This window comes from Passer montanus, unplaced genomic scaffold (assembly GCF_014805655.1).
Source record: "Passer montanus isolate IOZ18808 unplaced genomic scaffold, ASM1480565v1 scaffold33, whole genome shotgun sequence".
Taxonomy (NCBI): domain Eukaryota; kingdom Metazoa; phylum Chordata; class Aves; order Passeriformes; family Passeridae; genus Passer; species Passer montanus.
In genome coordinates, this window is record NW_024368041.1 from 2,649,753 (window position 1) to 2,666,688 (window position 16,936).

At 40.6% G+C, this 16,936-nt stretch overlaps 1 protein-coding gene across 1 annotated transcript in view; it reads right to left on the reverse strand.

Annotated features, from left to right (window-relative positions):
- The window catches only part of EIF3H (eukaryotic translation initiation factor 3 subunit H), an 88,021-nt gene extending 71,138 nt beyond the window's left edge, over nt 1-16,883 (reverse strand). Inside the window, exon 1 of the mRNA XM_039715465.1 lies at nt 16,733-16,883. Within this exon, the coding sequence (XP_039571399.1) occupies nt 16,733-16,852 (120 nt within the window). The 5' untranslated portion in view covers nt 16,853-16,883. The remainder of the gene's footprint in view (nt 1-16,732) is intronic.
- Between the last annotated feature and the right edge of the window lie 53 nt (nt 16,884-16,936).

Sequence of the window (16,936 nt, forward strand, 5' to 3'; positions counted from 1 at the left end):
GGTTTATAAGCCTGAGGTTTATAAGACATAAGCCCTGTCTTCCACAGTCACAGCACCCAGAACTGCCCTGCCAGAATACAGCACAGAGTATACTCAGCTGTCTACTGTACAACTATTCTCAGCAGCTTTACAGTCTTGTAAGCTTCACCTCTTTCAGTATTTTTCTCATTTTCTCTTGAGCTCTCTATGCACACTGACTGTCCTTGTTAATGTGAGTACTATTTGCCTGTTTGATTTCATTCCAGGAGCATTTGTGATACAATGCCAATTTGCTGCAGCGTTTCTGATGATAATTGCTCACAGAAAGCAGTCACAAATCAAACAAGCATGCGCTGTCACAGAGTATCAATGATTTTTCGGAGAAAGAAAACTAGGAGTTCAAAACTCTTAGATGTTAACCAAATACTCCAATACACAATGAAGTTATTACACAAGCCTACGCTTTTCAATCTCCAGCCTGAAGACCAGAGCAGACATTATCCAGGGAGATAGAGACCCCAGGGATCTAAGCCTACCTGCAACTTTGTTTTCCAACAGAGTCTGACAAAGGGAGCAGAGAAGTTCATGAACTCAATACTCCAAATTTCACAACCATTAGGACACTGCAGTGTGTTTATGACTGCACTGGAAAATACATTAGCTACCAAAATGGCTTATAAAATGATGCATCCAATGACACAGGATTTTTGTTTTCATTTTGGTCTTTGTTCTGAACAGTTTTATTTAGACACATAAGACATCAGTCTTTTGTACAGCAGACTCTTCAACTCAGACTGAAAAACCTGCCACCAAAGCACTACCATATGACCAAGCAGGAAATGTGCTCTGAAACTTGTGTTTCAGTACTAAAAACAGACCTGCAGGTGTAAAGCAGAACTATTTCTCTAGTAATTACATCTGCTACAACATTAAAAATGTCATTTCCATTTGTTTGCTAGTCTAGATACAGCAGGAAGGGCTGATCACTGTGCAAACACCAATGCCATGACATTTCTGACTGAATGTACAAACCAATACTTCATACTGAATAAACCACATATACCCAAGAAAAATGAGCACTAACTTTTATCTAAACATTTCCTAAAAGAAAAAGATGTTATGTTTGTGAAGCATCAGAACAGAATCAGAGTAATTATATTGGTCTGAAAATAAATGTAGTAAGTGTTAATATAAATAATGCAAGTAACACAGCATATTGAAAAATATCCGTTTTTCCAAATTAACACTTTTTAAAAAATTCCAAAGAAATCTGAATGAACACCAGTAGAAGCATCTTTCAGTCAATGCTAATTCACCTTCCAAATACCATTTATAATTCCCCTAATAGGAGATATTGCTCCTTTGTACAAGCTACGATTATTTTTAAATACCTGTAGACCCTTCACTGCTATGTCAGAGCTACACAAAATTAACAGCAGCCAAACCAAATCATTTTAACTGCTGCTGTTACTAAAGCAATGCAGCTGGCCAGCCAGGAAAGGTTACGTTTTTAAGGAGAAAATGTACCAAATAACAAAAAACCCCTCAGATTTCTAAACTCTAATATCCTGAACAGAAGTCAATAATCACATGCAGCATGATTTAGTAAATCAGCATGTGAGAAATACTCAGGTACATAATGACTCTTTAGAAAAGGATATACAAGTAATTCCTAAATAAAACTCAAGAGTCCCCCAGCCTTGTAAATTTAGTGTTCAAAACACTAAAGTAATTTAATCACCTGGAGTAACCACTTGTCAGATTTTAATGACCATTAATCCTCAATTAAAAAAAAAACCAAATCCACTTTGCAATTCTGCAGTGCTTCTAATCTCCAAATCTTCAAAGCACTGCTCAAACATTAAGAATAAAGTCAAACTAAAAAAAAAATTTAAAAAAATTAAAAGCCATTCTGAAACTATTAAGGACATCAAAGATACATATTTTAACTGCATACTGCCAAATTTTAAATTGGGCTACATCCCAACATCATAGTTGTTAATTTCAAAAGTTTGTACCTCTCTACAGGAATACATGTGACATCAACCCACAGCTGAAGTATCACGAGCCTTTGGGGGGAGATTCTGTGAAGATCCCACTGAAGGGACATGAATACACCAAGATGCACATTTCTGCATTTATCTAAAGAGAAACAAAAGCAAATCAAAGCACTGAGGATTCATTTACAGCAGTGTTCCAGAGAGCTGAATATCACCACACTGAAACCAGATTTCCAGTACCTGTGCTATGTCTTGCACATGTGAAATCAAACAAGAGAGAGCTTCTGTTAGTCCAATGAATACACGATGTAGCACACTGATCTACAGTCTTAAATTAAGTATTTATATCTTTTTAAATGCTTAACATTTTTTGCCACCCAAGAAAGCTTTGTGGTCACAACCACTAGCATCAATTGCCAGCATCTGGGGAAGGGGATGGGGAGAGTCTAAACAAGTCTGTGTTACGTAGCTGGTTTCAGCACTAACGTGGAAGGTGCCACAACACTCACGTCCTCTCAGTACTGAACACTGCTGCAACAGTGATCAACAGCTAGCTTGGCAAAAGGGGCTCGAAAGCTATCACTGCTAATAACGTGTGATACACTTTGAATACATCCATATCACATTGGTAGCCTTCTCCATACAAATCCTTGAAAGTCAAACCATGAACTTTTATATTTTTGAGTGTTTCAGCATGAGCAATTTTACTTAAACTCCTAGCATAAACCAAATTCAAGAGAGAACTGATAATGCAGCTTTGTAAATGGATAGATCACAATGTCAGCCATTACTAACAATGACTCAGGCAATCGTGTTAACCTCAAAGTTGCCTGGAATCAACATCTTCTTGACACACATAAAATGCATATATGCCACCTCTGGATAGAGTTGAACTGTTTAGCAATAAATAGCCACATGAAGACACATCTTACGCTAATTTAGTGGCCATGTCTCCTTCCCCAGGTAACCCCACACCAAAGGCAAATCTACAACTGGTGGTGTGCTGAAACAATCAATTAGCTATGCAAAAATGAAATTTAATTAAACAGTTCTGAAATCCTCAAGTAAGAATGGAATGGCTTTATTTTTAAACAAAGATTTGGAAAAAAATACAAAAAACCTAGATATCATGAAACATGAGTAACGTTAACATTTTAATAGTTCCAGATGAGGTTTTTACACACTACAGATAAGTGCTTATCCTACAGTTACAAAAGACAAGTTCTGGAAGCTGACCAAAAAATCTTGCCTTGAGCTGATTTGTCTCCTGGCTACAGCACCATTTGATAAGACAATAACAGAGACTCTCAACTTTCCTGCCAGGAGAAAAGTAACTCTGAAGTAAATTAAAGATATTACTGCAACGATTAACATTAAGAGAACATATGTCTGATACACATGACGCACTCTTCCAGATGATTAAGGAGACAGATGTTTATAGACACACATGAAAATTCCACCTTAATCAGTGCAGTCCACAGAAATGGGTTCTAGGAAGCACTGTGACAGATAAAATGTCAGAAGTAATACAGAATCAACAGGTTGATACCCTGGTCTCATGGCTGTTGGATATGAACCTTCGTGGCACAAGACCTGCCACCACATAAAGTCATGGCATGAGTCCAACACCAAGCTGAGTTGTGTGGTTGACAGTCCTGAGGACAGAATGCCATCCAGAGGGACCAGGACAAGCTCAAGAAGTAGGCCACAGGAACTGCACAAGATTTTATAAGAGCATGGGCAAGGTGCTGCACCTGAGTCAGAGCAGCCCCCAGAAGCAGCACAGGCTGGGGGATGCATGCACGGAGAGCAGCCCTGCCCAAAGGACTCGGGGGTGCTGCTGGATGTGAGGCTGGACATGAGCTGGCCATGTGCACTCACAGGCCAGGAAGCCAAACGTGCCCTGGGCTGCATCCAAGGCAGCGTGGGCAGCAGGTCAGGCAGGTGACTCTGCCCCTTCCACTCCACTCTGATGAGATCCTGCAGTGCTGTGTCCAGCTCTGGACTCCTCAACACAGGAAGGCCACAGACCTGTTGGACTGAATCCAGAGGAAGCCACCAAGTTGATCAGAGGGATGGAATACCTCTGCTATGAGGAAAAGCTGAGAGATTTGGCCTTGTTCAGCCTGGAAAAAAAGGCCTTGGGTTGACCTGACTGGGGCCTTCCAGCACCTGCAGGGAGCCTACAAGGATAATGGAGGGGCTTTACAAGAGCATGTAGTGACAGGACAAGGGGAATGGCTTCAAACTTAAAGTGGTTCTAGATCAGATATTAGGAAAAAATCCTTAACTGCGAGGATGGTGAGGCACTGGCAGAGTGCCCAGAGAAGCAGTGGATGCCCCATCCCTGAAGTTGTTCAAGGCCAGGTTGGATGGAGCTCTGAGCAACCTGGTCTTGTGAAAGGTTTCTCTGCCCATGACAGGGGGGCTGGAAGTAGATGATTCTTAAGGTCCTTTCCAACCCAAACCATTGTATGAAACTAAAGATTAGAGATGAAACTGAATTTTGCATATTATACTAATCTCAAGAAGTATGACAATTTTTACTGATAAACACAGAATTCACTTAAATGCATATTCCAGCTTATTTGCAGAAAACTTTGAATTTTTCTAGATTCTCTTATTGAACAGGACTGCATTTTTGACCATTCCTGACATGATGGATGTCTAGACATTTTTTCTTTTTTCTTCATACTTAACTTCAGAATAAAAGTTCTTAAAGCTGTCAGACCAATTTTATCTCAGAAGAAGTAAAAGAAAAACCATTTTTAAAATAATTTTCCATTAAGACCTTCAACATCTTAAAGTAATTATTTTGGCAGATATCTTCAGTTCTAACTATGTTTAGTGGCCAAAAAAAAAAAATTAATTCCCTGGGAAGTAATCAAAACCTACTTAATCTAAACATTCTGTTGAAAAGGCCAAGACTGAGTAGACTTAAAAGGAAGGTAACTTCAGAAAAATGTTGTTCTCAGCAGCAGCTTCAGAAATAACAAGCCTTAGCCCTCACTGTCCTATCTAGAAAGTGTAGCAGTCATCCTTCGGACAGAAGACCTCAAATGCTCCACAATAATTTACATTTATCTTGACTTGCTAGAGCCTAAACAGCAACATTTATGAAGTCTTTGTAAATACAGTTCCTGGAATAGTAAGCTTACATTTTATGCCACTCAACAGCTACTTCAACACCAGATGTTAAAATCTTATTTCTGAACTTGACAAAAATTTGGGGCTTAAAAACAATAATTATATAGAAGCATAACAGAACGATGCATGCAATTTCATACCATCTCATCTGGGTGCAAATATCAAAATATCCTTTTGACACAAGCAGAGCTGAGTTTCTTGGAGCTGAGCCTAAATTCACTACCAATGAACAATGTGTACTGATCCAAGGTGGGCCTCAAGCAGAGGATGCTACACACATTTTCACACTGAAACTACAAATTATAGGAGTCTGTCAATTTTGTCTCATGTAGGTCCTCAGCACCAAACCATTCAGGAAAGCCATGTTAAATGGACTGGAAAACTGTCCATCTTGAACTATGGGGGGATAACTACATTAATATTTTTGATTATTAGGAAGCACATGAGAAGCATCCAAAACTTTTTGTTCCCTGGGTCTCTTTATGACATCACTTAGTACATAACACTTGCTTAGTTTGTAAACCTCAAGACTTCAAATGATTTTGGGAACCTTAGTAACCTTTCTGCTCCACAACATGTAGATGAGGCTAAAGAAAACTACCCCAATCATAAGATTATTGATGTAACAAGTCTTTTCTGTCACTTCTGCTTGGTTTAGGAACCATTTCCCCCTGTAATTACAGGAATCTAGATGGTTTTCCAGACTACCTCTTGCTTATAGCCATCTTACTTTCCTTCAGCATTTGGCTAGGGGCTTTTTCCAACAGGACAAAGAAGGTGATAACACCCATATACAGCAACAAGCCAGATATAACATCCCTTGTCACTTGATTTCAGTAAGTGGCTGACTCAAAGCACAATTTTTAGTCAGCAACTGACCAAGAGGCATTTTATCAGTTATTCCTGAAAACTTAACTACTTATGTGCACTGTTTGGAGCATGGCTGAAAAAGCTGTACCTTGCTTACCCTGAAGCTTAGTCTAGAAAAAGCAGACATTCTGTTCATTTCTCACTTTCTGAACACTCTTACATAGATTGTGTGTAGCTCAGCAGCATGCTCAACACAAACTGCAAGCAAAGCTTCAACCACCACCGAAATACCCCACAGAAAACACTTTTAAAGTACTGGCTCCTTCAGTTGCTTTATTTCTCTTTTTAAGAAGAATTACTTCCAAACTGCTGTGACTCAAGAACTCTAGAATTCCCCTAACAGCAAGAGGGAAAACCATTCTAACAAGAAGGGGGCCTCCCTACAGCACCCACTTCCAGTCAAGGTGGCTGTTCCCACAGTGCAAGCCCAGATTCCTACAGACACTGCCAAGGGATTGACACACAGGCTGTTCACTCACTGGAAGCAAGCTTAGCTGCTGCAAACATGGGTCAGCTGCTCTCTCATTCTATTACTGGGACACTTTCAAAGCCATGAAGATTTAAAAAAAAAAGAAATCACAGCCTATACAAAAAGCTACTTCAAATTACAAAAATCACTGATTTCATGTAAAACCAGACACAGAACATGAAAGACACCAATTCTCAATACCTAGAATTAAAACTGGTTAATATCCAAAATACAAAATGGAATAGACAAACTGAGACAAGACTCCACAGGTAGGTGGAGTTCAGACCAAAGAGCCAGACACAGAACATGAAAGAGACCAATTGTCAATACTTCAATAGAACTAAAACTGGTTGATATCCAAAATATAAAATGGAATAGACAAACTGAGACAAGACTCCACAGGTAGGTGGAGTTCAGACCAAAGAACTGAAATAGTACAGACACCAAGCCTGTTTGTGCACAAGTTCAACACTAGAAGGGAAGATTACTGGGTTTTGGCTACAGGCGTGTTGGGTTTTCATAGGCTGTGGTTTTCCTTGACTCTGCCAGGAATTTACATTCATCACCTAATGTCTTGTAGGTACCATGAAATATCTGTTTAAGTCATTTATTTACTCATGTCCAAGTGAGCTGCTTGTTCTTGCAAAAGGAAGCAGTTAAACACAAACTGCAGCACATCAAAAGAAAAACTAATTAAACAGGGGAGAAAAGCAAAGGTTATTAAAACAGAAAAATACAGAATATTAATCAAGGTGTGTGTTACCAAAGACACCAATCTCTTATTCATTTTTGTCCCACTACATTTGAGTTTTACAGCAGTTCAGGTTAACAACCATCTCCAGGGTTAATCACAAGCCTTTAGCACACTTTAATTTTGCCTCAATGTAAGTAAAAATGCACCATTACATGTGCATTGAAACTCCCCATTGCTGTGCTCACACGCTGGTAAAACGCAGTTCTCTGTGATACAAAGTTTCATAACACATTTCACAGTACATGGATTCATGCACATTCCCATGGAAACCATCAAGGCCAGGGGCACTGCAGAATCTCCTCCTCATAGAAACACTTCCCTAAGACAGCCCCAGGACCTCACTCTGCGAGGGCAGGGCATTAGACATTATTAGCACATTGTCAGGAGGCAGAGATAGGGATGTGATGAGATTAACATCCAAAATTCTGCTGGTTGCAAGCAGGATGGAGCATTTCCCAGGGACTACTTAGTATATTATTTCTTCTGTTTCCCAAATATCACTGAACTTTTGAAAACATTCAGTATTTCAGGCAGTTTTTGCAAATTGCCAATACAATTCATATTTATTATTTTTAATGAATTCAATACCTAGCCATCATTTAAAGAATGAAAGCTAAGGAATATATTCCTTCAGACCACAACATATGGAAATTATATACAAGTGGTAGAGACAGGCACAGTTTCAACATTTTCTGGTCAAAACAGCAGAATTTATCCTTCAATATTTATCCTTCAACATACAGTTGATACACATGTTCTGTGTATTAGTGAATCACCAGTGTTCAAATTCGTGGTGCACGAGGAGTGCATTGCAAGTATAAGGTTTTCTTTAGCATCAACTTCTAGCAGCTTCCTATAAAAAGATTAAAAGATGACAGCCAAAAGCAGCAGTAGCAATTTTATTTAACAGCCTATTCTTTAATCAGATTGTGCCAGACTGCTACCATTTTGAAGCTGAAGAAAAACTGCAAGACAGTTACCCTTATCTATCTGACCTTCAAAAATCAGCAAAGTAAGGCAGACCTAGATGGGCATGAGGGAGTGGAGGTTCATGTGAGACTACTGATCTTTTCCAAAAACATACCCCGCACAATGAAACTGGAATATGCTGTTTAAGGGTGTGTCTTTAAAGCATAACTTCCATATGCATTCAACAGATGCTTCCAAGTAACCAGTAAAATCCCTACTGGAATGACTTCCATATCATTTTAATAATTTATAACTTTTTGTACAACGATTTTTTCCACATTGAAACACTCAGCCTTTCTGGCAAACACTTGGTTGTGTGCTAAGGGGCTGCAACAGAGACAGATACTCCTAGTAACAGCTAGTGCAATCCAGAGAACCAAGCCTGCGTGGAGTCTCAGTTTTCCTGCTGACTTAAAAGTACAAAATTGAGGGAAAAGAAAAAAGTCCAAACCATGAACGTCAGTTATTGCTTCAGCTTTCCCATCTTTCGAACAGAGATTTGCCTTTGTATCATCATCTGAACACTGCCACATGAAAATCACTTCCAGCAGAGTTCCATTTCTAATAACAGCTACTGTGACAAAGAGATCAAAAACAACCATTCCAATTTTATCACTGAGAGTGCCAATGGAGAAGGCAGTATGGCTTTCAAATTGCTTCCAAGGAGTGATGACAGCTGCAGTAAATATCCTACATCTCATCTAAAGTTTAAAAAGCTTTAAAACAGCCATTTTTTTGTATTGATAATAATGTAATAGTAAAAAACCCCAAGACCTAAGTGCTCAAAACTCAGCCCTACATTGATGAAGCACTTTGTCAGACTCCATACTTTTCTCAGGTATGCACGAAAAAATCCCTAAAAAACAGTAAGTGATTTACACCTCCAAGTTCCTAAACATCAAAGAACTTGCTAAACAGGAAGGGGTATGCACATTGCTTCTCACACAGATATGAGCTCCAAGGAACAGGAAGGAGGTGCAGCAAACACAGTGCAAAGCAGGATACAACATGTGAGCAGAACAAAGGCAAAGACCAACAAGACTTACATGCTCAAAGCAACATCCACTCTCTTTCCAGAAAAAAACCCAAATATTGACAAAAGAGAATTAGCCTGTTACTGCATGCACAAAGCAAAATTCAGGCATATCTTCAAACTCCAGTGAGTAAATAAGCCTGTCAATTAACTTAAAAATTTGATAAAGCCAAAATAAATTAATAGAATGCTTATCTGAAATAAATATCCATATACAAATCATTCAAAAATATTCCTACACCTATGCTGAAGTAACTTTGTGTATGCACATTAAAAAAGACATTATCAAAGTTAAGCTCTATTGTCTTGGTTTTAGATTACTGAATAATAATACAAAATACTAACAAGAATATTTATTATATGAGCCTATTTTTTTTCCATTTGGTACATTAACAATTAATTTACTTTCCATTAAGGTGATATGATTTTGTTATGTGGTAACATAATTATACAGTGCTGATATAGCCAGTATCACATCTTTGCAATCTTAATGCTACTGGAAGATTAAAAATAATATGAAAGAAAAGTATGCTCAAAACTTTACCATCACTGAGAAGGTATTTTAAGCTTTTGTGTAAATATGGAAAAACAACACCCAAAAAGTAACCATATCCAAAAAATATCTCTGGCAAAGAAAGATTAATGATAAATTATTATAGCAACAATAAGTTGAAGATACATAATCCTTTTTCAAAGATTAGGGGTCAAAAAAAAAAGTTGGCTCCTCTTCCTACATGGCCTTTCATATAATCTGTAAGATATATTTAAAAGATGAAAGAAAAAGTCCCAAGACTGAATAGGTCTAGGAGGTGTTCATTTCATGCACACCACCAAGGGCCTTCCAGTATCTGTACCTGCTGGGTTTCTCCCTGGGGCCTGCAGTTCTGTGTACCCTTCCCTCCCCTACACCACACTGAATGTCAGCTGCAAAGCTCCGGTTTTTTTACAATAAACTGAAAATCAAAGGAGAACATTTAACAATGTTCAGTGTGCAAGCAGACATAATGAACTGACTCAGCAACAAAGCCACCACTGGTCACCTCCCAACACAGAGTCAAAGCTAACACCAACCAGGACAAAAGGTAATGATTATTATCTGCTGCATTTTAGATGCAACATTTTAATCACTAAAAGCTAGGAATTTACCTGAAAGGTATCTGGTGGAAATACTGTTGTCCTCAGTATCAAGACAACCAAATAGGAATCATAAGAGCACGATCTACTGTTTTCACAGGAGCTATGTATTCACAATTACCATGCCAGAGAGCAGTTCGATATGCACATAAGAGGGCCAAAAATCAGAGAATTTTAACTGCTAGTGACAGCAGTGTAGAGGGCAACACATTATTTCTCTTTGCATGCAGCAAAAGAAACAAAAGCTTGTTTTGAAGTAATATTTTCCCCTGGAAGTCTTGAAGTGTAACACTGCTCAACACATTTAAGCCACCTCCACAGTCAGAGTAACTCCTTTTGTCAGCACACAAGTTTCATGGCATGAAGCGATACCAGATGTTCCAGTTCTAAATGCCTCACTAGGGTACACTTACCACGACACTCAGGAGATGCTGAGTGCACCACTGCACTCTTACAAATCATTTGAAGTTTGTGCTCTGTTAGCACATATTCACTCCTATCCACTGACAAAACACACTGAAATTTGCATTCTCAGAACATCACGACATGGGTACTTTACCCACTGCAGTTCAAGAAATTTCACTAAGCCTGAAAATTGTTATATTCCAAGGAGGCTCTTGCCCTTTCAACTTACCAGCACACATTAATGCTTTTTCTTCTGAATTTAAGCACAGATTATATGTCAGAAGTTCCCTTCTGGGTTAGATTCATGCAACTCATTGTTAACACATGAAGATTAATAGAATATAAAACAAAGCTCTTCTGTCTAATCCATGGTTCAAAGTATCCATGAATATATCAAGCCAGTATTCAATTCACACACCAACTCTCAGAGCCAGCATAATGTGATCTAACTCTTTAGGGAAACAGGTCAAGGAAAAGTCAACAAGATTAAACTTCAACTTAAAATTCCATTTTAACTCCTTTGGAAGACACAACATACAATACAGCCTGAAGGAAGTTACATCCTAAAATACTACTCTACAGCTCTGCAACGTCAAGAAACTCTACAGATAACAGCAAGCAGAAGCCACCACTGCGCATTCATGCAAAGTCTTCAGAAAGGGTAAAGAAGGAAAATAAGAAACACAAGAAATGCCAGGAAAAGCACAACATTCACAACTTAAGAAATGTCACAGATTTCAGCCAGTTCAATATAGGCTTCACCGGTATTAAAAATTACTCAAACACTATGAAAGTTGATTCCTTTCTTTCCATAGTGTCCAAAGTTGTCATTTAAAAGTCCTTACACAAACATTAGAAAGAAAAGTCTCTAGAAATTGATTTTCAGTAACCATGGTACCTTATGTCATTTACTGTGGTCAAACATATCCTGAAGGGCTCCCCCCTACAAACAGCTAAGGATACAGTCCAATGTATCCAACCCCTTTATGGCAAAAATGGATTGCAATTAAAAAAAAGGCACAAGCAACTTAAATATCACAATTATGAATAGAGTAACTACTGAAAAAGAATTAGGTGAGGGGTTTTTTAAAATGTAGACTCACATATTCTTTTCTATGTTTTTTGTAAATAAATAAATAAATCCTCTATAAATACTTACCATAGATAAGAACACAAAGTGCTAAGCACACTACAGCATCACCACATCAGGGATGATGTGATGTTGGATTAAATCACTTGTATCTGACACAAGAGAATGTGGCACTAGAGCCCCACTGGTGATGGTGGTGCACACATGCAGACAAGGCCTACAATTCTAACTATTTTCTTGACATATTTATGTTTTGGTGAATGTATGTTTGTATTTACTATAAACAAACTTACAAAGATATCTTAAGGTGTAGTGGCAGTTTGTTATAAGCATGAAGGCTCTTGCACATCAGCAGTTATGAAGATATAACAACAGAAACCTACAGGCATTTTGAAAAGCCTGCATAACTTTTGCTAGTTTCTATAATAAGTAAAGATTTTGTGCAATTGACATATGTGTGAAAAGAAATCATATGCAGTGGCTGAGTAAAAAAGGAACCATCATGCCCATTAGTGAAATGATAAAAGCAATGCACATATTAATGCTATAGCACGAGCCAAGTGTCTAATTATATTACTTTGCAAGAGCCATGTATAAGCAAACCTTTTTCAGTCAGCTAACACTGTTCTTCAGAACCATTTCTGGGTGTGTAATTTTTTCGATGTGTAAATAAATGCAAGGGTAAGATTTAAAAACAAAAAGTAATTTTGGAGCGTAAGAATTTAGTTAGATGAATTTAGCTGATTTTTGCCTTCCTTCCTAGAATAACCTCATGAAGAAGATCTGCAGAGAATGAAACACCTTCCCAGTAAAAACATAGTTCCTTGTAACTACTCTGAAGGCAAATGTGATTAATAATAACATTTCTCTGTGTCTAGCAGCACACTCACCTTGCCAAGAGTTCCCCACCTCCCATCCCACAGCTCCTATTTTCCAGAAGAAAGTTTCCACATATCCATCACCCACATATTAGTGATCTGACACAGCCCCCAATCCACCACATGGAGCATCTGATTTTGGATATTAGTTCAATTTCTGAATGACACAGACTTTGATGCTCATCATGTAAAAATGCTCCTTACTTACCCCACCACACCTTATGCCTTTGAATGATACACCACTTCACTTCTGCCTTCACAGTTTTCTATACTGCCTGATATCACAGCTTTCTATATTGCCTGGAATCACTAAAATCATGAGAAATGCATAAATATGCCAAGGAAGTCCTCTGTAGATGTAATTTTAGACAGTGTAGCAGGGTTACAAGTTTCACTAGGGAAGCATTTTAGAGAAGTCTCCAAGACTTGATGAAAATCTAGAATCTTCTGTTAACCTAAAAATAATTCAAAGGAATAATTATTTCTTATATACTAAAATACATCAGCTTATAGTTTGAAGTTTATTGCACCCTACTGAAAGAAAACACTATCATATCAGTGAACCAAATCTGATTAATTTTAGCAGCTGAATTGCAAAATATTTAGTTCCCATTGAAGAATGTCTAAAATAGAACAAACCTGAGTCCATCCATACCTCTTGCAAAAACAAAAAAAAAGGGGTAAGCTAATTATGGCATTTCTGTACAATTATTTCTGACAGCTTGTGATAATCACAGAATCAGAGAACTGTTTAGACTGGAAAAGATCTCTAAGATCATCAAGTCCCACCATCAACCCAACCCCACCACACAGCACTCACCATGAATCCAAGTAGCACATCTACATGTTTTTTCACACACTTTTGAGGAATGGTGATTTCACCACCCTGGCCTGCCTGTTACGACATTTAAGCACCCTTTCAGTAAAGAAATGTTTCCTAATATCCAATTTAAACCTCCCCTGTACCAACCTGTCCCATCACCAATTACCATGAAGAGACTGACCCCCACCAGGCTGCAGCCTCCTCTCAGGGAGCTGCAGAGAGTGACAAGGTCTCCCCCGAGCCTCCTTTTCTCCAGGATAAATACCCCCAGCTCCCTCAGCTGCTCCTCTCAGACTTGTGCTCCAGACCCTTCCCCAGACCCTCAATGACTTCCTTGCAGCAAAGAGCCCAAAACTGAGCACGGGGATTTGAGTGCAGCCTCCCAGTGCTGAGTACAGGGGACAGTCTGCTCCTGCTGGCCACACTGCTCCCGAGGCAGGCCAGGATGCCACTGGCCTTTCTGGACACCTGGGCACAGGCTGGCTCGTGTCTGGCTGCTGTCAGCCAGCAGCCCCAGGCTCTTTCCCAAGCCTGTGCACTGCTGTAAACACAAGCTCTCTTGGGGCTCCTTGACTGGAGAAAACATGAGGGAATGTCCATTCACATCTCTGCAACAGGAAGCAAAGACAACAGGATATCACATGTGGCTCTTAATGTGATCTTCCTGTCAGGATGGCCAAAAACAAACACATGAATTCTTACATCTCACCTGAAGGAAAAGCACATTTTATAATGTACTTTTGGAGGGTTATTTTTTACCCTGCATTTTTTAATTTCTTAGAAAGAACAGACCACCTGTATTGGAATTCATTTTCCATCTAAGTTTATTTATTAAGAAATTGAACAGATTAAAATAAGAAAGAAGTTCACTCCAGAATGCTTCATCTGTACCAGATTTTAAAGAGGCCTGAGAAGCAGACATTGCTGCATCATTACAGATTATGTTTTAAGGTAACATCCTGACATTTAGAACTTGTTCTTTTCATTACAAATACTGTTGGTTTGGGTTTTTTTACTTTATTATTCCTCTGAAATACCAAGCTTTCCAAACATACTTTCACATTCTCACATAGAGATGGCTGGTGCATCTTCTATTCTGCACTCACAGACTCCAAAGCAGCCCACCTACACATGCCTGTGCTTCCAAAGCAGCCCCCTTTGAATTGTGACACTGCCAAGGGATGGGACACCACCGAGGAGAAAGAGATCCCCAGCACCCACCTACACATGCCTGTGCTTCCAGTGCAGCCCTATTTGAAGGGCTGACTGTGACACTGCCAAGGGATGGGACACCACCGAGGAGAAAGAGATCCCCAGCTCCCCTGGTGCCCACCTGAACTCAGAATTCCTGACATGCAATCCTGGCCATCACCAAGATGAAGTTCTGTCACTTTGTGAGAGCAGACAAGACATTTAAACCAGTGAGGTACCAGAAACTCTTCAGAAGAATTTCAGTAAGACATCTGAAGGACTTCTATCAGAATTCACATTGTCTGCACAGCAAGCAAACTTCTGCCAGCATTTCCCTCCATCACAGAAGCCACAGAAGTTTATGAACCAATGTCCTGAGAACACTTTGTCTAGCAGACACCTCCAGGAGGAGAAAAGCTGAAAGCTTTCACAGTTTTCAGTAAATCACCTCCCTCTGTACTGAGAGGCACCACTGTGCTGTACCAGAAGAAATTACAGGGAGAAGGAAAAAAGCATGAAACAAACAAAAAAACCCCATAAGTATCTGCTGGACTGTCAGAAGCAGAGCATCAGATCTCAGTGGATCTGAATCAACAGCAGCTCACAAAGCAGACTGTATGCCTGCAATCAGCAGCAAATAAATCAAATTTACCAGTTGTTATCAAAGTGTGTGGCAGGAAGCTGAAAGCTTTCACAGTTTTCAGTCAATCACCTCCCTCTGCACTGAGAGGCACCACTGTGCTGTACCAGAAGAAATTACAGGGAGAAGGAAAAAAGCATGAAACAAACCAAAAAAACCCCATAAGTATTTGCTGGACTGTCAGAAGCAGAGCATCAGATCTCTGGATCTGAAACAACAGCAGCTCACAAAGCAGACTATGCCTGGCAGAGAACAATCAGCAGCAAATAAATCAAATTTACCAGTTGTTACCAAAGTGTGTGGCACCAGCCTGCAGCAGGAGCAGTCTGCTGTCCACTGCTGGGTTTTAGGAACATTTCACAACTGGTCAGGTTTCACCACGCCTTGAAAATGCTCCATGCACCAAAGCCACGGCACACAGACAGCTGGACAGATCAGGGCAGAAAAAATGTGATCCAGATTTCCTCTTTCACAAGACCTAATACACACAAATAAATTATTTTTCATCTTCCCAAATATTTACTGCACTGTATATCTCCAGGATGAGAGCAGAGGACTGCCACTAATAATCCAAGCAGGCTCCAAAGCTTGTCTCAAAACCATGATCTCCTTTCAGGGCACCACTCTCTTCCTCACACTCCGCTGTGCATGTTCTACTGACACTTGTCAAAGACACTGAAGTGAAAAGCAACGTTTCAGCCCTTACTGAAGTAAAAAGCAATGTTTCTATCCCCTTTTCTCCTTGTGTCATTAATGGTATTACCAACTCTCTAAGGCCTGAACCAACACAAAAAGATCGAGCAGCAAAGCCAAGAACCAATTCAGTAAATGCTCTTCCACTTTAGCCCTGCACGGATTGCTGCATTGGGGTGGCTCTGTTCTCTGCTAAGCCCCTTCACCGTCAGTTCATTTCATTTCTCATCAGGCAAACGCAGGAGCTCCTGGCAGCCCTGACAGAGAAGGCAAAAGGCACAAAGAGCGAGGGAAAACCCCACCGTGCCTCTCAGCTCTTACACCTGCGGCATTTTCTGGTATGTGGTACAAGTGTGAGCCATGAAAGCTGCAAAGAGCAGCTCCGGGCACAGGGGCGGCGGAACTGAGCGATGGGACGGGACAAACATTTTAAACACAAACCGCTCTGCCTCGCTTGCACAGGCGGGGAGCCGCTCCCTCAGCAGGGACGGGCAGGGCCGCCCGGCCACGGCCGGGGAGCTGGGCAGGGGCAGGAAGCCGTTCCTGCCCCTCGGGAAGCGCCGGTGCCGGCCGGACACGAGGCTGGGCCGCGGCACCGCCCCGCGCCCGGCTCCGCGCGGCCGCCCCGCCCGCGGAGGCCCCGCACCCTCTGCTCACCAGCCCGTCGATCTGCACTTGCTTGACGGCCGAGTCTCCCGCGGCGGCGGCTTTGCCTTTGCCCTTGGCGGCGCCGAAGCCGCCGCCGGCAGCGCCCGAGCCTTCCTTGCGCGACGCCATGGCTGCCCCGCGCGGCCGGAAAGGGAAGCGCGCCGCGCCGGAAGCGGCGGCACGGCCGCGGCGGTGCGCGGCCAAACGGCCCCG